At 43.7% G+C, this 23,271-nt stretch overlaps 1 protein-coding gene across 3 annotated transcripts in view; it reads right to left on the reverse strand.

Moving 5' to 3' along the window:
* Positions 1–23,271, reverse strand: part of CCDC149 (coiled-coil domain containing 149) — a 120,078-nt gene that overhangs the window by 34,023 nt on the left and 62,784 nt on the right. For all 3 annotated transcript variants that reach the window (XM_027544193.1, XM_027544191.1, XM_027544192.1), the window contains 2 exons: positions 20,340–20,447; positions 152–268 (listed from right to left, as the gene is read on the reverse strand). In XM_027544193.1, the coding sequence (XP_027399994.1) occupies positions 152–268; positions 20,340–20,447 (225 nt within the window). The remainder of the gene's footprint in view (positions 1–151; positions 269–20,339; positions 20,448–23,271) is intronic.

Raw genomic sequence — 23,271 nt, forward strand, 5'->3', positions numbered from 1 at the left:
ACTGTATCCTTCTTCCTCCTCTGACCACATCCCAGACACCCCCACACTCTCGGAGAAACAGGGCACAGTCTACTCTTCTCTGTGTCGTGCCCAGCTGTGCGAACACACCCCCAACTCTCACCCCCAACTCTTAACAGATGTTGACGATAACCTGTTCCTTTGCTCTCTCCAGCTGCTGAACCAAATCTTCACGCTCATGGGCTGCAAAGTGCCGCACGCCAATTTCTTCGTCTCCCAGCCTCTGTTTGGCAATTGTCATCCTCAACAGCTGCATTTTCCATTGGTAGGAAAAGAAGAGGGCGAGAGAGAGTGAAAATGAATAGATCTAAACAAAACCCCAAGCCTACTTAGGCAGAAAGTGTTGGAAGAAAACATTTTTCAAGAAATACTTGGGAAAGGCACAAGACAAAGAAATTTCTTACCAATATCATTAATTCAATTAAAAAAATTCATATTGTATTCTGTACAGGCATGCCTAAACACACATGTCCATGCATTCACCTATAAGGCTAATGGGAACACAGGGCTAGGCATCTGAAGATGGATGTCCTGTGTAGCCCTAACACAGTGAGGGAAAAAACTCTGGGTCTCTTTTAAACTTAGCAAAGTGTAAAAAAATGATAACACAATGTTGCAAAGAATCTGCTAAGATGGGCAATCTCCCACATTCTTGACATTTAGGCTATGATATATTTGGGGTCCTTATTTGAAAACTAGTCAGCTGAACTGCACAAATATTTATTGTGCAACTATTGTGAGCAACAGCATCATGAGGATCAGCAGACAACGTTACAGGCAGGTGGAACAGCTTGTACAAAGGCCTAGCAGAGGATACACGGCACTTAGTATACAGATGGCCATGTTTGATGGAATTCTCATTTCAAAACTCAAGGATTTCATCTTTGTATACCTGCATAAAGCAAATTTTCTTGTAGCCTTGGAATCAACATTCATGGTGCTTTTGCATGGGTGGATGCTTGCATGCCCAGTCACTAAGTCATGTCTGACTCTGTGACTAGAGTCACACTAGACTCCCACTAGACTCCTAGCCCACTAGACTCCTCTGTCCATGGGATTTTCCAGGCAAGAATACTGGACTGGGTTGCCATTTTCTCCTTCAGGGGATCTTCCCAATCCAGGAATCGAACCTGCATCTGTTGCATTGGCAGGCAGATTCTTTACCTCTGAGCCACCTGGGAAGCCCTTGTAGGTGGATATGGGCAAACAAATGCAGAGTTGCAAACAATGGGAATGTCCCACAGGAAAGTTCCCAGCTAAGATCATTATACTTTCTTGTTTCAGCTCATATTATAAACAAGTGACCTTTTCATGGTCTCATTTGTGCCCCTTTTCTTCCCTCACATTTTTGCACCTTCTCTCACTGTTTTGCTGTTTAAGAAGGCCCCCTGAGCTGTGCTGGAGTGTTGTTTGGTGTTTCTGAGCACAAGAGGTCATGATGTGCCTTACAGAGAATATCTGTGTGTTAGATAAGTTTCATCCAGGCACGAGTCACAGTGCTATTGGCTGTGAGTTCAATGGTAAAGAATGAACAATGTAAGTTAAATAAAGTTAAACAGAAACGTGCAAAACATATATTGATCAGGTGACAAAAGTGTTGTGATGAGAGGCTCAGAGGAACCTAATCTCCTACTTCCCCTAGGAACAATGGTTCCGTATTCCCTAAATCAGTGTTTGGAGGGATTTTAGAGAATGTAACTACAGCAAGTGTCAAGCACTGGCTATACTTGGGGGAGAATGGAGTTTGTGTCAGAACTGGTTAATTCACCTGAAAGCTGATAACGTGAAAACACAAATTCTTGACTCAGGACTTTCAGAACCCCAAGTGAGTGAAAGACAAACAGCTAACCAAATAAGAAACACTTTCAGATCAAAGAGTCTAGGAACAGGAAGGCCTGTGGCTTTTTTTTGGCATGAGGCAACCAGCATGCCACATGGCTTTGAAAGCAGGGTGCTTTTCCTTGTATGTGAAAAGCCAGATTGACAGCCTGAACTTTAAGTAATAAAACACCACTGTGGTTTCCCATTCACAGTACGCTTCGCCGAACACTTAATTTAGAATCACACAATTATGTTTGCTTAATGCCAATTAATTATTAAACATGTTTATTGAGGTCTGACAGCCATAGAAGAGAGTCATCTTTTATATACTGGATGCCTGTTAAGCTTCAATAAACATGTTAACAATCATTTGGTGTTTAATGTGCATACAATATCGGCTATTAAATCTCAGGGCTGGGCTGGATGAAACACTTATTTTTAAGAAGTGAGGCCCAAGTTGGTAATAGCTGGATCACTGGTTGGGTCTGACACTCAACGTTCAATTGGCTGAAGGGGCCCAAAGGGGCCATGAGAGCAGGGACAGAAGCCCCAGGGAGACTGCTCTTGTCTTCTCAGCTAATAGCTCACAGGTTCTGGAGTCTGCCTGCCTGGGGGCTGGTGTCCTGGGGCCAAGTTTGAGAGCTGTGCAACCTCAGGCTTATGCCTAAACTTCTCTTAGTATCTTTTACTGTAAGAGTACGACAGCAACAGTCCAGCTTTTTACTCTCCAGAGTGCCTGTAACTGTCCGGCCCAGAGTAGGCTGCACCCAAATGTGCCTCAATGCCATATTGATTATTTTGAATTAAAGTTACTTAAGAAATGGCCAAGAGGGACACTTGGCCCTTAACAAGAGGGACTCTGATCCTCCTTTCTATCACCCTGAGAGCAGGAAAAGATCTCTCTCATGTGGAATGGACTTGTAGACACAGAGCGGGAAGGAAAAGGTGGGATGAACTGTGAGAGTAGCGTTGACATATGTACTACCATGTGTAAGAGAGCGAGTGGGAAGAGGCTGTATAGCACAGGGAATGCAGCCTGGTGCTCTGTGATGACCTAGAGCAGTGGAATGGGGATGGGGTGGGAGCGAGGCTCAAGAGGGAGGGGACATACGTAGAGCTGATTCGTATTGTTGTATAGCAGAAATGAATACAACATTGTGAAGCAATTATGTTGTTGTTGTTGTGTTGTATCGTTGTTGTTTAGTTGCTCAGTTGGGTCTGGCTCTTTTGCAACCCCGTGGACTGTAGCATGCCAGGCTCCTCTGCCCACAGAATTCTCCAGGCAAGAATACTGGAGTGGGTTTGCCAGGCACTCCTCTAGGGGAATCTTCCCAACCCTGGGATCAAACCCATATCTCCTGCTTGGCAGGTGGATTCTTTACCACTGAGCCATCTGGGAAGCCCAAAGCAATTATATTCAAATTAAAAAATAAATGTAAAAAATCTCTCATTCGAAAGGTGTACTCCTTGCATCTGAAGGTAGAAGGACACCCTTACTGTCAGAGGTAGGGAATTCAGGCAAGAAACCAAAATCTAAACAAACTCTGTTACTGCTTCTATTTACTACCCCAAGTCAAAACTCAGTTTATATTTTTCACTAATTGGGCACCCAAAACCTAAGGTTCTCTCTTCTGTCAATTCCTCCCAAATATATTATTTCTTTCTCTGAAAGTATAAAAGTTACCTGCTTTGGTCACTTCTTAGATCCCATGTCTGAGAGACCAGCATGAATTTCAAAGATGTCTCTTTTTCTCCTGCTAATCATCTGTCTTGTGTCCAACACAAGACGTCAAGAGGGGTGGAGGGGGCAATTTCCCCTCCCCAGCACTGAGCATGAAGTCAGAGTGAAGTTGTATTAAATGAGAATTTAACTTAGGGCAATTCAAATTGATGGGTCCAGTTTCTGAAAAGATGAGGGGGAAAACCAAGGGGAAGAAGAGCAGGATGAAGAAAAGGGGATGGGAGAGATAATAATTTTAAAAACTGGTGGCTCCCCCCACCCCTACTTTCAATGTCCCAGACTGAGGGCAAGGTGAGAGAGAGACTGATGATGCATTTAGGCAAAATCATATTGTTCATGTTTATAAGTAAGACTGCTGTTCAGGAGCTTGCATGGCCATGTGCCTGAACATTATGGGCAACTTAAGGGAACTTCAAGGCGAATTTCAGCCAGACCCAAGTTTTTGCCTCTTACATGCTGATTTTAGAACCTAGTCCCACGTAAGAGAAGGTATTTCTCTACCATACTTAGCACAGCCCCAGAACATAAATAGTGCTCGATCAATGTTAGCTGCTATTACAGTCATGGCTGTGACCACTGGTGTCCCCCTCCACGTGAGGTTCCCCACACATACACTCACTGGGGAAGTCCCAATTTTCTTCCAAGCTGGAGGAAAGTGAGCTGCCGAGCCAACGTTATCTGTAGACCACAGGCAACGGGGTTGATTTCCCACCTTGGAAGCTGTTAGGAAGCAACTGCTCTGAGCACTTAATTTCCTCCAATGGGACTATCGAAACTGCACAGCCAGCCTCCCTGTGCCAACCCTCGGAGTGGACCAGTGCCCTGAGAGGCGCGTGCATGGCCATCAAGAGACATGTCCGTTTGCTGATTTAGATGGAAATAAATGCTTATGAATGAATTACGGGTGTGAGTCGTCCGCTTATGGATGAGGTGCAGCTGCAGCTGAGATGTGGCCGAGGGACAAGACTGCAAAACGATGTGGCAAACGGCTCTTGGGCGCCCTTCCCCCACCCCGACGACAGAGTTTGACTCCTCTGCCAAAGCCCTGCTCAAACTCGGGTGCCGAGAAGGCCCCCCAGTCGGAATGACTCACTTCCTCCTTGATCTCTTCTCTGCCTTCATCCCTCAGAGCCCTCAACAGCCTCTCCCTCATCTTGTTTTCATTTGCCTGAACCCATTTTCCCCAGCTCACCAATGAGTCATCACCAACTCAGTGGACATGAGTTTGAGCAAACTCTGGGAGATAGTGAAGGATGGAGGCCTGGTGAGCTGCAGTTATGGGGTCACAAAGAGTCAGACACAGCTCGGTAACTGAACAACAACAATTTTCCCCAGTAGCCAGAGGCAGGAGCAGCTATTATTCTCCTGGTGTTACCTGTGTTCAGCTCCTGCATCTGCTCATTCTAGTCACATGTCCTCAGCTGTCACCTAACCTTCACGGAGCCCTGGGTGACATCAGTGTTTCTGAAAGTGGGGACTGTCTTAGTTCGTTCAAACTGCTATAACAGACTGCCATACACTGTGTGGCTTATAACAATAAACATCTCTCATAATTCTAGAGGCTGGGAAGTCCAAGATGAAAATGCTAGTGGATTGGGTGTTTCCCGGTTCATAGAGGGCTGTCCTTTGGCTGTGTCCTCACATGGTGGAAGGGCTGAGAGAGCTCTCTAGGGTCCCTTTTACAAAGGCACTAACCCCATGGATTAGGGCTCCACCCTCATGACTTAATCATCTCCCAAAGGCCGAACCTAAAAATATCACCACATTGGGGGCTAGGCTTCAACATATGAATTTTGTGTGTGTGTTGGGGATACAGCTTATAGTATTCCACCCATGATCACCCCCAGATTCATGTTCTTCTCATATGCAAAATACATTTACTGTATCCCAACACCTCCCAAAGAATTAACTGATTCCAGCATCAACTCTAGAGTCTGAAGTCCAAAGCTTCATCTAAACCTCACCTTGTTTAAATCACCCATGAGTGAGATTGGAAGTGAGATACATCCTGAGGCCAACTCCTCTCCAGCTGTGAAATGGAGAGACCTAGCAAGTTATGTGCTCCCAAAATACAAAGGTGGGACACAGGCAGGAGAGACATTACCATTCCAACAGGAAGAAACAGGAAAGAGGAAAGGGTGACAGGTCTCAAGTAAGCCCCAAACCTAACAGAGCAAACAACATTAAATTGTAAGGCTCAGGACTAATCCTCTTTGGATGGATGCTCTACCTTCCAGGCCCACTGGTAACATCGCCCCCAAGGCGTGGCAGGATGGCTCTGCCAGGGCCCTGTAGCTCTCCTGGGCTGGGGTCTTCAGCCTTGGGGTTCTGGGAGGCCCCCTCTTTTCTAATTCAAGTGGAGGCAACTGTCCTCTAGAGCCACGCACTCCAGGCTTGTGGCAGGAGTGACAGCCTTGCTGGTCTCTGAATCACCTTCCATGTCATTCTTCTCTTGTCCTGAAAAATAGTGCCCAGCCTCTTACTAATACTAATTAGTATTAACCTCCTTATCAAAGTGTTGTTAGGCCAACACCCTTAGCATTCTCATTTTTTTGCAATATAGACAGGCTGAGAATTTTCCAAATCTTTAAATTCTGATTCCTTTTTGCTGAACAATTCCATCTTCAAACCATCTCTCTCTTCTCACATTTTTTTTCTTTTTTTTAAATTTATTATTATTATTTTTAATTATTTTAAATTTTATTTTATTTTTAAACTTTACAAATTGTGTTAGTTTTGCCAAATATCAAAATGAATCCGCCACAAGCAGTCAGGAGAAACCAGGCTGCTTCTTCAACACTCGGCTTAGACATTTCTTCGAATATCCAACTTCATCACCTACAAGTTTTACCTTCTATAAAGCAACAGGACCTAATCACAATTCAACCAAGTTTCCCTGGTGGCTCAGATGGTAAAGACTCTGCCTGCAATGCAGGACACCCAGGTTCAATCCCTGGGTCAGGAAGATCCCCTGGAGAAGGGAATGGCTACCCACTATTCTCCAGGTATTCTTGACTGGAGAATCCCATGGGCAGAGGAGCCTCTGGTGGGCTACAGTTCATGGCTCACAAAGATTAGGACATGACTGAGTGACTAACATACAAGAAGGATGGCCTTTGCCCAGCGTCCAATAACATGTTCCTCATTTGCATGTAAGACCTCATCAGGATGGCCTTTACCGTCCATATTTCTACCAACATTCTGTTCAGGATGACTTAAGTATCTCCACGAAGACTGAAGCTTTCTCTACAGCTCCCTCTCTCTCTTTTCTTCTCAGTCCTCACCAGAATTGCCCCTACTTCATAGCAATGCTGTGAAGGACAATAGGCTTTTTCTAGCAGGGGCCTCAAAATTCTTGCAACCTTTCTACCCACTACCCAGTTCCAAAGCTGCTTCCACACTGTTGTAGCAGCACCCCACTTCTCAGAACCAATTTCTGTCTCAGTCTATTTAGGCTGCTATTACAGAATACTATAGACGGAGTAGCTAATAAACAGCAAACATTTATTTCTCACAGATGGAGGCTAGGAAGTCCAAGATCAAAGCCCTGGTAGATATTTTGTCTAGTGAGGGCCCACCTTCTGGTTCATAGTCATCTGTCTTCTCACTATGTCCTCACTTGGCCAAGGGGGCAAAAGAGCTTACTGGGGTCTCTTTTACGAGGGTACTAATTCCATTCATGTCAGCTCTGCCACCCTGAATCACCCAAATCACCTAATCACCCAAAGGCCTCAGCACCTAATACCATCTCATTTCAGACTGGGTTCCAACATACAAATTTTGGTGGGGGGCACATTCCATAGTGAGTCCATAGTGAGGGTAAGAGCTATCTTGTAGACAGGACAGTTAAGTACGGCTGCCCAGCCTGTGCACTGCACAACTCCAACTCTGGGGATGGTCTCCATCCTTGCAATGCAAAGATACAATGCAATGATCACTCTCTGAAGAGCTTTGAAAGTGCAATCCCCAATTATAGCTGGTATGGCTATAATCCTCATCCAATGACTCTCTATTTGCCAGAATTACTGGGAGGACTAGATGAAAAAGTGGACAGGAAATAGATGTGAGCCCTTCCTCACCCTGGTCCTTGCATACTTCTGCAAATAGCATGCCTAGGGAGAGGTCAGCACCAAAAGTCATTTATTAGACATTCAGCTGCCGGTGTTGTGCTGGGTGACTTAAAAAACAAGTTCCTGCCTCTCTTGTCTTTATCGGTTTTTTCCACATCCTCTCCTATTGCCCCCTGACCTTCTGAAATACCCTTGATAAAATTAGACACAAGAGCTTTAAATGGCTCCAAGTAGGCAATTCTATTGTGTACACCAAAGTTCAAATTCCTAGACCTATATGACAAATCCAGTTCTAGCTTTAAACAAAAGAATTTGTCACTTAAAGAACAACAAAAAAACATAATACAGCAGTTTTCATTGTCTTCTTCCCAGGCTCTGGAGATCACCATGCACACACTCATTAGTGTGCGTCAGTAAATGTTTCCCAGTTAATGAGCACCCAGTTTGGGCCAAACAACATGCTAGAAGCTTTCCTTACACACAGTAGCTCCAGTGACTTCACTGCAATGGAATAAATTTGGGATAAATCGCAAAGCCCTTCTGAGAGCTGATGATGCATGAACTGCCCCCACCCGCTTCTCGACCCCAACTCTAACCACCTCTCTTATTCACCAGCTTCGCTGGCTTCCCTTCAGCCCCTGCTTCTGCCCGCCTCTGGGCCTCAGCACTTGCTCTCCCCACAGGTCTGTGCAGAACCCACGTCTTCTGTCTCTTTCAGGTCACAGATCGAATGTCACCTCCTCTAGGAGGTCTTCCCTGAACACCATTGCTGAAGCGTTCACCTTCAAGTAAGTGCCCCAATGCCTTCACTGTGCTTCCAGAAATCAACTCGCTCATATGCTTATCCCTCCCACTGTCAGCTCCACCTCAGGGACCTCTCTGGCCACATGCACAGAAATATCTAGTGCTCATAGCAGGGTCCGGCTAGCCTCAGAGAGTCCTCAGATGCATCTTAGATACAGGAAGCCTCCGGTTTGCGGCTTCCCACAAGCCCAGGAGGCAGACACTGTCTGTTGTCTTCACAGGGGAGAGCCGTGGAGGGGCTGCAGCAGAGTGCTGAAGCCAGGGTCCTTGCCCGGGACCTGGGCTCAGACTGGGGTGTACACTTCCCCTCACCATCACATGCCAAGCCCTGTCCTCAGTGCTTACACACTGACCTGGTAAGTCCAACAAGCATCCCGTGATGTACTGTTCCGATCCCCGTGGAGACAGAGAGGTGGAGTGACTTGACCACCTCACAGACCTTAGAAATGGCAGGGCTGGGAGTTGAACCCTGGTGGTGAGGGTCCTGGAGTGAGCACTCTGCAGCCTCTCTCCTCACCGATGACAGCACTCACTGCCTGGAGCACCTCCCGTCTGACTTCCTTCAGGCCTCGGAACCAAGGGCATGTGGACAGGAGTGCCTTCCTGACACCCAGTGTAAGCAGTGCCCTCCAGGCTGCAGTCTACACAGCTCCATGCCTGTGAGGTCGCTCAGTCATGTTCAACTCTTTGTGACCCCATGGACTGTCACCTGCCAGGCTCCTCTGTCCATGGGATTCTCCAGGCAAGAACACTGGCGTGGCCAAGCCCTCCTCCAGGAGATCTTCCCTACCCAGGGATCCAACTCATATTTCTTATGTCTCCTGTATTGGCAGGAGGGTTCTTTACCTCTAGCGCCACCTGGGAAGCCCTACAGCTCTCTAGCCTGCTGTAACTTGTTGACTTAGTACTTAGCACTGTCTGACATGTTTTACTGTATTCAATCAAATATAAGATTTTGTCAACTCTAAGACCTACCATTTTGCATCTCTAAAAAGGCTGGAAAATACCAATCATCACTACATGATACCAATAACTACATCAGAGATGTTCAAACAGTGTTATACCATATATCTATCTATTTTCTCACTGTCCTTCTATGCCCACTAGAATAGAAACTCCATGACAGCAGGAATTCAGTGGGTTGGTTTATTACCCTATTTCCAGACCAGAGAGTCAGGTTTTCAATGAAGATGTGTTGAATTGAATTGAACCGAACCACTCTCTGTGAGGCAAGTACCACAATTACCTCCACTGTACAGATGAGAACAACTGAGATAGAGAGAGGTCAGTTGGGCCAAGGAACTGGCCTAAGATCACACAGCTAGCAAGCTCCTGACTTATCTTCGGATAGTTCAGAACACATTGTTCCCAGGGGGACAAAATTTAGAGAGTTGTACAAAGCAGTTTTAAAGCTGCTTCAATTTGTTTTGATTTTAGTGTAATTTGGGTACATTGTAGTTGTTGTTTAGTCAGTAAGTCATGTCTGACTCTTTGCAACCCCATGGACTGTAGCCCATCAAACTTCTCTGTCCATGGGATTTCCTAGGCAACAATACTGAATTGGGTCACCACTTCCTTCTCCAGGAGATCTTCCCAACCCAGGGATTCCTGCATTGCAGGTAGATTCTTTACTGCTGGGCCACCAGAGTATCCCAATTTGGGGGTGGTGTACTGTAAAATAAGTCTTCTACCCAGGCTATAAGCTCATACAAACCAGAACAAGCTTAAATATGGTCTCTGAGACCAAATTCATTTGTCTAATTCATCTGCCAATAAAGCATTAGGAAATGTTGAACCAGTCTGGCTGCTTGCTGAACTAACTGAGTGTTGCCTATGGTTCGCTGTTAAGATCTCAGTTAAAGTAAGATATGACAGGGCCAGAACAGGTGAAGGGACCTTCTGGCTCATTTTAATTCTTGGTTCAGTTCAGTTGCTCAATCATGTCCGACTCTTTGCGACCCCATGGACTGCAGTACGCCAGGCCTTCCTGTCCATCACCAACTCCCGGAGTTGACTCAAACTCATCTCCATTGAGTTGATGATGCCATCCAACCATCTCATCCTCTGTTGTCCCTTTCTCCTCCCACCTTCAATCTTTCCCAGCATCAGGGGCTTTTCAAATGAGTCAGTTCTTCGCATCAGGTGGCCAAAGTATTGGAGTTTCAGCTTCAGCATCAGTCCTTTCAACGAATATTCAGGACTGATTTCCTTTAGGATGGACTGGTTGGATCTCCTTGCAGTCCAAGGGACTCTCAAGAGTTTTCTCCAACACCACAGTTCAAAAGCATCAATTCTTCAGCACTCAGCTTTCTTTATAGCCAACTCTCACATCCATACATGACTACTGAAAAAAACCATAGCTTTGACTAGCATACCTTTGCTGGCAAAGTAATATCTCTGCTTTTTAATATGCTGTCTAGCTTGGTCATAACTTTTATCCCAAGGAGTAAGCATCTTTTAATTTCATGGCTGCAGTCACCATCTGCAGTGATTTTGGAGCCCAACAAAATAAAGTCTGTCACTGTTTCCACTGTTTCCCCATCTATTTGCCATGAAGTGATGGGACCAGTTGCCATGATCTTAGTTTTCCAAATGTTGAGTTTTAAGCTAACTTTTTCACTCTCCTCTTTCATTTTCATTAAGAGGCTCTTTAGTTCTTCTTCGCTTTCTGTCATAAGGGTGATGTCATCTGCATATCCGAGGTTATTGATATTTCTCCCAGCAATCTTGATTTCAGCTTGTGCTTCATCCAGTCCAGAGTTTCTCATGATGTACTCTGCATATAAGTTAAATAATCAGGGTGACAATATACAGCCTTGATGTACTCCTTTTCCTACTTGGAACCAGTCTGTTGTTCCATGTCCAGTTCTAACTGTTGCTTCCTGACCTGCATACAGATTTCTCAGGAGGCAGGTCAGGTGGTCTGGTATTCCCATGTCTTTAAGAATTTTCCAGAGTTTGTTGTGGTCCACACAGTCAAAGGCTTTCGCATAGTCAGTAAAGCAGAAATAGATGTTTTTCTGGAACTCTCTTACTTTTTCAATGATCCAACAGATGTTGGCAATTTGATCTCTGGTTCCTCTGTCTTTTCTAAAACCAGCCTGAACATCTGTACATTCACAGTTCATGTACTATTGAAGCCTGGCTTGGAGAATTTTGAGCATTAGTTTACTAACGTGTGAGATGAGTGCAACTGTGGGGTAGTTCGAGCATTCTTTGGCATTGCCTTTCTTAGGGATTGGAATGAAAACAGACCTTTTCCAGTCCTGGGGCCATTGCTGAGTTTTCCAAATTTGCTGGCATATTGAGTGCAACACTTTCACAGCATCATCTTTTAGGATTTGAAATAGCTCAACTGGAATTTCATCACCTCCACTAACTTTATTCATAGTGGTGCTGCCTAAGGCCCATTTGACCTCACATTCCAGGATGTCTGGCCCTAGGTGAGTGATCACACCATCGTGGTTATCTGGGTCATGAAGATCTTTTTTGTATAGTTCATCTGTATATTCTTGCCACTTCTTAATATCTTCTGCTTCTGTTAGGTTCATACCCTTTCTGTCCTTTATTGTGCCGTCTTTGCATGAAATGCTCCCTTGGTATCTCTAATTTTCTTGAATAGATCTCTAGTCTTTCCCATTCTATTGTTTTCCTCTATTTCTTTGCACTGATCACTGAGGAAGGCTTTCTTATCTCTCCTTGCTATTCTTAGGAACTCTGCATTCAAATGGGTATATCTTTCCTTTTCTCCTTTAGTTTCGCTTCCCTTTTTTTCACAGCTATTTGTAAGGCCTCCCCAGACAGCCATTTTGCTGTTTTGCATTTCTTTTTCTTGGAGATGGTCTTGATCCCTGTCTTCTGTACAATGTCACGAACCTCTGTCCATAGTTCTTCAGGCACTCTATCAGACCTAATCCCTTGAGTCTATTTCTCACTTCCGCTGTATAATCGTAAGGGATTTGATTTAGGTCATACCTGAATGATCTAGTGGTTTCCCCCACTTTCTTCAGTTTAAGTCTGAATTTGGCAATAAGGAGTTCACGATCTGAGCCACAGTCAGCTCCTGGTCTTGGTTTTACTAACTGTATAGAGCGTCTTCATCTTTGGCTGCAAAAAATATAATCAATCTGATTTCAATATTGACCATCTGGTGATGTCCATGTGTAGAGTCTTCTCTTGTGTTGTTGGAAGAGGGTGTTTACTATGACCAGTGCGTTCTCTTGGCAAAACTCTATTAGCCTTTGCCCTGGTTCATTCTGTATTCCAAGGCCAAATTTGCCTGTTACTCCAGGTGTTTCTTGACTTCCTACTTTTGCATTCCAGTCCCCTGTAATGAAAAGGACATCTTTTTGGGGTGTTAGTTCTAGAAGGTGTTATAGGTCTTCACAGAAACTTTTAACTTCAGCTTCTTCAGCATTACTGGTCAGGGCATAGACTTGGATTACTGTTATATTGAATGGTTTGCCTTGGAAACGAACAGAGATCATTCTGTTGTTTTTGAGATTGCATCCAAGTATTGCATTTTGGACTCTTGTTGATTATGATGGCTACTTCATTTCTTCTAAGGGATTCTTGCTCACAGTAGTAGATATAATGGTCATCTGAGTTAAATTCACCCATTCCAGTCCATTTTAGTTCACTGATTCCTAAAACATCAACATTCACTCTTGCCATCTCTTGTTTGACCACTTAAATTTGCCTTGATTTGGGGACCTAACATTCCAGGTTCCTATGCAATATTGCTCTTTACATCATCAGACTTTGCTTCTATCACATCCACAACTTGGTGTTGTTTTTGCTTTGGCTCCATCTCTTCATTCTTTCTGGAATTATTTCTCCACTGATCTCCAGTAGCATATTGGGCACCTACCGACCTGGGGAGTTTATCTTTCAGTGTCCTGTTTTTTTTACCTTTTCTTAACGTTCATGGGGTTCTCAAGGCAAGAATATTGAAGTGGTTTGCCATTCCCCTTTCCAGTGGACCACGTTTTGTCAGAACTCTCCACCATGATCCGTCCATCTTGGGTGGCTCTACATGGCATGGTTCATAGTTGCATTGAGTTAGATTGATTCTTGGTAATTAATTTCTAATTACCCAGGGTGAGAGCTCTTCATTAGAGTGCCCTCTTCATGTGGGCTTCCCACAGGCTAGGACATCTCAGTGCTCCTTTGAAGCATAAAGAGGAAATGTTTATGAAGAGCTCTCTGATCCCTCATCCTGGACTGTTATAAACATCCACAGCTGAGCACTCTTTTTTTTTTTTTTAATAAAAACAAAGTCTACTTTAATAAATCACCTGCATGCTCATTAGTCGATCTTTATTGGCTGGTGGCTTTGCTCAATTGGTTTGCTTGCTGAATCCATCCAAAAGTCCCATGTCAATAGAGATACATTCACTGAAAGGGTCTATCATTTTATGGTGCCAATACCAGATAAAACAGAGTTATTTAAAGACTGTCAGCTGGTGTAACATAAAGCTCATTATTAAGGGCAAAACCTCATGTTTATGCACAATTGCAAACAGTTACATTTAAATTGGCCAGTAGGGACCCAGTAAAAGTGACTGCCTGACACTGCCCACCTGACGTTCCTTGGTTTTGAGTGCCTCACGTTGCATTATTGTTTTTCTGTACTAAAAGTGCTGTAACCTGTAAAATGAAGGAAACATAAAAGCAAGTGGACTAGAAAACCCAACAGAAACATGAGATGCCACTCCTGGTATATTCCATTAGGTGCTTATTCCACAAGGGGCACATAAAATGCAAGGTGCCAGGCTTCTCACCCCAGTCTGTGTCTCTAATGGGAGGCATATGCCCACCTGGTCCACTGGAAACAGCTGATCAACAGGTAAAACGACCTTGAGATTCCTGGTGGAAATTTTATACAAGCGGACTCTAAGCTGATCTGGGCCCAGGTTGTGCTAAAGATACCAGCAATGTTTACCCTTCATGGAGTGCTTACTGGATGCCAGACACCATACTGCACCCTTTATAAACAATATTGATGGACACACACAATTCTAATCATTAAATCTCTTGTTTTCTTTTCTTCCTAGCACTAAACACTGTCTGATGATTGTGTATATAACTACTTAATTTTCTTACCCTCCGTCTCCCCAACTAGACTGTATATCTGTGAGACTGGGTACCTTGTCTTTGTTATTCCTTGATGTAGTCATAGCACCTAGAACATTAATCAGCACACAGTGAGTTCCCAATTATGTATTGATGAATAATGATGAAAACTGACAGCAAGTCTACGTGAGATATCATTACTCCCATTTTACAGATGAGGAAACTGAGGCCCAGAGAGACAAATGACTTGCACAAGGTAAGAACATGCACACAGATTGTAACTGACAGAGCTAGAATATAAATCTGGTCTAGCAGTTTCCAAAGATGGACCTTCTGGACTATTCTAGACTATACCATTTTGGCAGTGGAAGGCTGGAGCTGGCTCTTTCTGGAGTGCCAAGCTTTCTAACTTCCAATTCAGTGACTTCAATTTGCTGGCCTGATATTTAAATGTCATGGCACCAGTGTTTATACCACAGAAATCGGCACAGCACTACCAGCCAGGCTCCCTCTTAGGAGCAGCAGGTTCACCAGCCCCCTTCTGGATATCTGTGAGTCAAGTATGCTTGGTTGGTTTCGTGCCTCTTGTGTGCACATGTGCTCAGTTGCTTCAGTCGTGTCTGACTCTTTGTGACCCCGTGGACTGTAGCCCGCCAGGCTCCTCTGTCCATGGGATATCTCAGGCAAGAATACTGAAGTGGGTTGCCATTTCCCTCTCCAGGGGATCTTCCTGACCCAGCGATCAGACCTGGGTCTCCTGCATTGCAGGTAGATTCTTTACTGCTGAGCCACTGGGGACCTTTGTGCCTCTTACTGATTCTTAAATTCTCAAAGACCTCCTTCTTCCTCCCGGTCCCCTTTCCCTGAATCTTCTCTTTTTCTAATGTCTGCTCAGAAGCAGATGCAGGAGTATGGTGGGGGCAGGAATGGAAGCTGTAATTCTCTCAGTGGGCTGCTTTCCAGACTTGAGGTCCTAGCACTGCTGGGTCTTCCCATGTAATTGGTCCTTATTCCTCACAGACGGACACACAAAGAACCCTAGGCAATCCACCCTCGTGAAGAGCTTTCCCCAGGGAGATTTGTGGAGGTGTAAGTCCTCCCTTCCTTCTTTAACCTTTCAGAGGTATAATTATCAAGAAAGGGGAGGACATCTACTAGGCTTCCCTTTTCCCGCCTCTTGTCTGGTTTGGACTAGGGTGTTGTATCTGTCTGCGAGCCTTGAGAAATTATTGGGCTATGCTCAGAGAATACTAGGTGATGTTGATCATGGAAGCCCACCATCCACCTGCCAGCCCTGTGTGAGTACCAAGCTGCTTGTAAGCCAGGGTGGCAACAAATCTCTCAAGAGGCTGTTTGAAAATGCTTTATGGCACGTAGGGTTACAAGGCTCTAGCTGAACAAATGGAAAAATTAGTCTACCTTAAAATAACCAAGGCAAAAAAAAAAATTACCAAGGCAAGTAATTTTCTATCACCTTGTTTCTTAAATGTACTTAACGTCTAGAATCTGGGCTTCCCAAAATATGGTGAAGGGTCATCAGTTAAAATGGCAACTTGAAGATAAAAAAAAAAAAAAAATTCCACTTTAATAGTTGCTTCTAATTGATGCCATCAGCCCTTCTGTTCAGAATATGGGGAGTTAGGAATCAAACAACATCAATTATTATTTCTTGAATTGAATAGGCTTGAGCCAGTCTAGGAGCAGGAGTCTCATCCCACATCTACTTAGGCTCAGCCACAGCTCTCCCTGACCCCTCCAGGGGTTTCCCAAGGTCTCACAGCTTAGGTTTGGTTTTCTTCAGGTTTTTCTTGAATGGAATGGTATGCTTTCTAACTCCTTTCTCCAGATTTCTAAATTAGTCTTCACCCCACAAAGCAAGTTAGTGATGACAACCAGACGGGCAGTCCGTCTGCTATTTTCTTGTGTTCTTTTTCTTTTTCTCTTCCTCTTTCTTGAACTTTTTTGCTCTTTTTTTTACATTTCCTTTATTCATTCATTTATCCTATTCCATTGCTTCAATAAAGATCTGTTATTAAATAGATACAGCCACTATGGAGAACAGCATGGAGATTCCTTAAAAACTAGGAGTAAAACTCCCATATGACCCAGCAATCCCACTACTGGGCATATACCCTGAGAAAAACCATAATTCAAAAAGACACATGTATCTCAACATTCACTGTAGCACTATTTACAATAGCCAAGACATGGAAGCAACCTAGATGTCCATCAATAGATGAATGGATAAAGAAGTTGTGGTACATATATAAATGGAATATTACTCAGCCATAAAAAGGAACGAATTTGAATCAGTTGAACTAAGGTGGATGAACCTAGAGCCTGTTACACAGAGTGAAGTAAGTCAAAGAGAACAAATATATATGGAATCTAGAAAAATGGTACTGATCACACTATTTGCAGGGTAGGAATAGAGACACAGATAGAGAATAACGGGTGAAGGAGAGGGCAGATGAATTGAGAGAGTAGCCTCAAAACATATACGTTACCATGTGTAAAACAGATAGCTAGTGGGAAGTTGCTGTAACACAGGGAGCCCAACCCAGTGCTCTGTGACAACCTAGAGGAGTGGGATAGAGTATGAGTTGGAGGGAGGCTCAAGAGGGAGGGGGTATTTATGTAGACTTATAGCTGATTCACATTGTTGTTTGGCAGAAACCAACACAACATTGTAAAGCAATTATCCTCCAATTAAAAATTTTAAAAGATCTATTAAATAAAATCTATGCATCACAAACTAAGAATGCTAATTCCTAAGGATACCAGGAATTTGGCCTGCAAAGGGTTTGTGCTTATGGGTGGAGAGCCACAAAAGTACAAGCAGAGGGGAAAGAGTAGGACACTGTTGGTGTGTGCAGGAAAGCCCCTAAGGGTTGGAGAAGGCTACATCTGACCTATGACCTGAAAGATGAGCGGGAGTTTGCGGAAGTAAAGGGGAAGAGTGTTCCAGACTGTGGCAGCAGGTGCAAAGGCCCTGAGGCACACGGCAGTATGGCTCCAGAAAGAGGCTGAAATGAGCACTGCAGGGTGGAGGTATGAGGCGACTAATGGCAAGAGATGTGGCTGGAGAAATTAGGAGGGGCTAGATAATAGGGATCAGCACACCAAGGTAGAGAGATGGGACTGGATGCAGAAGGTGATGGGAAGGTTGGAGCTGTGAGTGATGCAATGAATAAAAAGCAAAGGTGGGGTTAACTCATTTCCTACCACACTCATGGCCACCCTTCAACAGAGGCCTCTGAGCTTCTCATGATGGCTGGTGTCATTACTGAATGAGTCATCTGGCCTTAATGCTGATGACTGGGGGTGAGGGTAGGGGGGAGGATGAACATGACTCACAGGGGGCTGAAAATAAACCAGCCCTATTACTTTAGATGCAAATGAGAATAAATGGAATTTCTGGGGCTCACTGTAGCTGGTCTATTTTGAGGAGGAGAGGTCTGGATACTGAGATACAGGGTCTACTGAACATTATAACATCTTCCCTGCACCTTTTGGCAAGCAAATTACTTCACAGGCCATGAAAATGAGTCACTAAATCCTAAACCTTGGTTGAGAAAAGCAAGTTTGATAAATGTGTTCAGCTACTGGAATAAAGACCCAGAATGCAGGGAAATCATGAAGTTCAGATGGTGCCAATGCAAAAGCAGCCCCAGACCTGCACTTAGTATTTCACACACACTCACACACACACTTACGTGCACACCCCCTCCCTTTCTTTCCTTGAAATATCAGTTGCAAATGTCAATGCCTAGAATATCTCATGCCTACAAAGTGATACAATTATAAGTGACCAGAAGGTGAGACAGAGGTGTGTTTAGGAGAGTTGGGGGTAGCCCAGAAAATAAAAAAGAAAAGAAGCAAAAAAATCAGTCAAGAAGAACCATGAATCCAAATATCACGTTTCAAAATGTTTTAGTATATTGTGGATTTATATCACTTCCAAGTGTATTAGTCACTTAGTCGTGTCCAACTCTTTGCGACCCCATGGACTGTAGCCCGCCAGGCTCCTCTGTCCATGGCATTCTCCAGGCAAGAATACTGGAGTGGGTTGCCATTTACTTCTGCAGGGCTTCTTTTGGAGCCAGGGATTTAACCCAGGTCTCCTGCATTGCAGGCAGATTCTTTACTGTCTGAGCCATCAAGGAAGCCCCATTTCATCTCAAAATTCCTGCAATATTTTTACACATTTAAAGGACAGGATTGTACATGCCTGATTTTAGTCTCTGGAAAAACTTACTCTGATGTTATAACTTATGGGAGTGACTAAGAAGGCCTGGCCTTTAATTTTTGACCAAACACCTAGGTTACAGAGCTTAAATCATTTTGGAAGGCCTGATTAGCTTGTCTAAGGTTAATTAGTACCTTTCTTAGGCATTCTCATCCACCTCCTATTTCATGACTGAGAATAGTAGAGCTTACTTTTGCAAATATAGTATGTTAAATCCAAGAGTTTTTAAAAAAATTTTAAAGGCAGAGTAAGTGGAGAAGTGGAGAAGGCAATGACAACCCACTCCAGTACTCTTGCCTGGAAAATCCCATGGAAGGAGGAGCCTGGTAGGCTTCAGTCCATGGGGCCACGAAGAGTCAGACACGACTGAGTGACTTCACTTTCACTTTTCACTTTCATGCATTGGAGAAGGAAATGGCAACCCACTCCAGTGTTCTTGCCTGGAGAATCCCAGGGATGGGGGAGCCTGGTGGGCTGCCATCTATGGGGTCGCACAGAGTCAGACACGACTGAAGTGACAGCAGCAGCAGCAGCAAGTGGAGAAGAGGCTGCGTAGAGGACTCCCCAGTATGCCCTTAGGTTGAGCCCCTTCAGCCAGCAGTAAACACACAATCCTCTCTGCTCTTTTGTCATGGAAGGGTTCTCTGGATGATCCAGACACTTCCGTGCATTTTTTTAAAAAAGAATGAGCATCTTTCAAAATGGCACCTCCTGATCACCAATGACTCCCAGCAACGCTGAACATGCCCATCATTTGTCAGGGGATTTGGTGCCATTCAAAAGACATTTCCCAAGAAAGCACCTCCTTCCATGTAGTTTTCTTGAGTCAAACTCCAAAGGCCATCCCTGTTGTGAAAGCTGCCTCTAGCAAGAAGTTAAAATTGAAGTTATCTTGGCAAAACAGGAAATTATTTGGGGGGCGGGGGACAGAATTAAACTTGGGTAGTTTTTCTTCCTTTTCTCAATTGTACTTTTGTTCACAGCTTCAGCTGGGAGAGAGAGTGTTCACATTTAGTTTGGAGTTTATGAGTTCATATTTTATAATTAACGTTGCCAACAGGGGAGTTTGATTAATACCAAGCAGTGGATTTTGAGCAATGTTCCATACAAATTGCCAAATTTAGCAATAAAATAAATTGGTTATGTGAACATAATTAGTAGGATGACTACTTAAAATTCAAAACCGAATGTGAATAATTCCAAATCATCTGAGCCACAAATCCATTATTTGTATAGAAGGGAGAAAGTATAGCATTTGGGTTTTATTTTGCCCTCAACCACAATGTTATTCGGCACCAAGCTGAACATAATGAAACTTCTACAATGGGTTGTGACAATATTTTAGAGCAACCCAGAAACACACACAGACGCATGTGCACGCATACATGCAAAGGGAATGTAATAAAGATAAGAAATGCTGAACTGAATTTCCATTGTAAATGTAAAAATCTATAACAAATTTTTACACAAATGCTGTATTACATTTTTCTGATGCACCATACATAAACCTATGGCACAAAACTACTCAGGAGAGCTTCTTGTCTTTAAATATTCACAGTACCTTATTGTCACCCTGGACTTCTCCGAGCCTTTGCTGAAGTTCTTTAATTTCTTCTCCCAGATGTTTATTTCGGTCCTGAGAATCTCTCAATAGTTGTGCAAGATTAGCCTGCAAATATCAACACATTATGAAATATAATCAGAAATGGAGGAGTGGAGAAATGTGACATTTTATTAGGCTTATTGCAGTCAGCATCCAAGCCCAGCTGAAGCACACAAAGCCCTTTAGAGTAAACACATGTACGAATATAGCGAGTGTGAAAATCATGCCACTACAACCGCATGGAGGGAAATAAAATTGGCCATGAACCTCAATTTGGGAATGTTCTTTATTTCCAGAATGGCTCACAGACAAGTGATGGAGGACGTGGTATTGACGTTTTTTTAAAAAGAGCTCCTCATGAAAACTCTTACAAGCAGTCCTAGAGTTCAATGCTAACTTTGGGCCGACAATAATGGAAAAGTTTCATTTCCTTGTTTGGATAGTTTTTTCCTTCAAATAGATCATGTTTAATGAACTTTTCTTTGCCACCTTAATGCCCAGAATTTTGATCAAAAAAAAAATCAGTCAGACAAGAGACTGGTGAGGTATCATGATTACAGAAATCAGGATCCAGGGTAATGCAACAACTTCCTAGGCTGCTTTGCTCACCTCCTTATTCCCCTGTTCTAGTTCCCAGAGTACCAAACAGCCAGGATGAGCGCCTTCCAGTCCAGTCTTTGTAATGGCATCGCTTCCTTAAGATTTCTTCCTGCTCAGACCAGATCCCGCTAGCCCACATGGGCAGTTCTCCCCTCCTTCAGTCCAGCTTCATCAACACATCATAGCCAGTTCCTCTGGACCGCTTGAGCATCCTTTACCATGCTCCCACCCTTCTCAGGTTCCCTGAACTTGAATTTACATCTGTTCCCAAACTATGTGCATGCTTTCATCTATTCAAGCTTGTAACTTACTATTCAACTTTACCTCCCAAGGCTGCTGCTTCTATACTATTCAAATTTTGCTAATTTGTTCTAATTCTCACCTTGCTTATTGTGCTCTTATCTAACGTCAACAGGAAGAAACGAACTATTCAAAGGTACAGATTCTTTTTCCTCTTTCCTAAGCCTCCAAGGACATTGCTCCAGGAAGTGCTCTCATTTCAGCAAATGTTTTAAAGACTCCTGATGAATAAATGAATGAAGGAAGGAGGGAGGCAAGCAAGCCAGCAATCGGAATATGACTCCTGAAGAGGCATTTTTCAGAAACAGTCATACAAGGGGTTTGAGAGTCATCTTTTAGATTCCTGCCCTGTGATAGCTGAAGAAACTCAAATCCAGAGACTTTGTGGATGAGTGCAAATGCAGTTGGCTAAATCTCCAGACTTCAATGCTAATACTTCCAGGAATACTCAGTTATGTTAGGTAATTAAAGGGGAATGAAAGTGAAAGACTAAACCTTGGCTCACGCTTGACTCCTCGCTTTATTTCATCTCCCATATTCCAGCCATTGGAATATCCAGCATCTCTACTGTCAAGGTAGGCCCCATTCAGCTCCTCGCAAGCCCACCTTCTGGCAGTTCCCCGCATAGTGCAGGCAGGACCCATCTCAGCATCTCTCCCTCTGTCAGTTCTCTTGGACTAGAATGCTCTCCCTCCCAGATACCTCTTGGCTCACTCCCTGACCTTTTTGAGGTCTTTGTTCAAAGTGCATCATTTCAAAAGGCCCATGTGGACCACTGTCTAATGGTGCAAACTGCCCACCTCCCCTGAATGCCCAAGCCCTTTCCCCTGCACTACTTTTTATTTCCATGGCACTTCCATCTCTTAACATACCATGTAATTTACTTTCTTGTTTATTGCCATATGTTGACATATGTTTATTGCTCAGTGTTTATTTCCCGTCTCTCTCTCCCTAGTAAGAGATAAGTTCTGTTAAGGGCAAGGAACCTTGTTCTCTCTACTGGTCTACCTCGAGAACCTAGTGGATGCTCCATAAATATTTCTTATATTAAAGATAATAGGTTGAGTCTGAAGATTGTGGTCTTAGCCTAGAAATGTCTGGAATAATAAAAAACTGAAACCAGTTCATAGAACGTAACATTGCATAGAAACCCCGCTCATCCCCACTTGGCAGGATTCAACCCAGCCCTGATTTCCACTTGCTTATTTGTGAACATTATTCAAAAACGTGATCTAATTCTCAACCCCATATTTGCAAAGTTCATATCTTGTAATAGTTGTTTTCCAATTTTCCCAGATTCCTGTCCTTATCAGATAAAAATTTGGTGAAGGATAAGGAAAATTCACCCCCATTTTGCAGGCAGGAGAGCAAACAAACAAGAGATACTATGATCAACAGACGACTTTTGGAAATTTCTCCAGAAGGAATCATAGACTAAGTTGGGTCCCAGTTCTGCCACTAACTGGACTGGGTGACCTTAAGTAAGTCTCTTAACCTCTTGAGTTTCTTCACCTATGAAATGGAGCTAACCATACATAGTTCATGTAATAAGTTGATACTTTCACTGAATAATGAACCTAGGACATCTTCTACAGTGCTTGATGTATAGTAGACACTGGTTAAAGGCTGGTCATCTCTCTTTGACTCTGCCCTTCCAGTGGCTCCAACTCACTCACTCAGTGGACAGTTGGGCAGATTGGCAGAAAGGCTCCTTGGACACAGCTGTCTTCTTTGTCATCCTGTCACTGCACTCAGTCACCCATTCATTTAGACAACAAATATTTAGGGAGTGTCCACTATGTGTCAGGCACAATTTTTAGACTCTGGAGATACAACAGTGAGCAATACAGACAAAGTCTTGTGAAATGAAGTATTTCCTGCCATATCAGTGGGCAAGAAATGTCACAGCCATCCATGATTTCTGGCCTCCTAATGTGAATGGGGGCTCCCAAAAGGGAACACTATGCCAGCGATCCGGCAGATGCCGCCA

Source organism: Bos indicus x Bos taurus, chromosome 6, assembly GCF_003369695.1.
Source record: "Bos indicus x Bos taurus breed Angus x Brahman F1 hybrid chromosome 6, Bos_hybrid_MaternalHap_v2.0, whole genome shotgun sequence".
In the NCBI taxonomy this organism is placed as follows: Eukaryota; Metazoa; Chordata; class Mammalia; order Artiodactyla; family Bovidae; genus Bos; species Bos indicus x Bos taurus.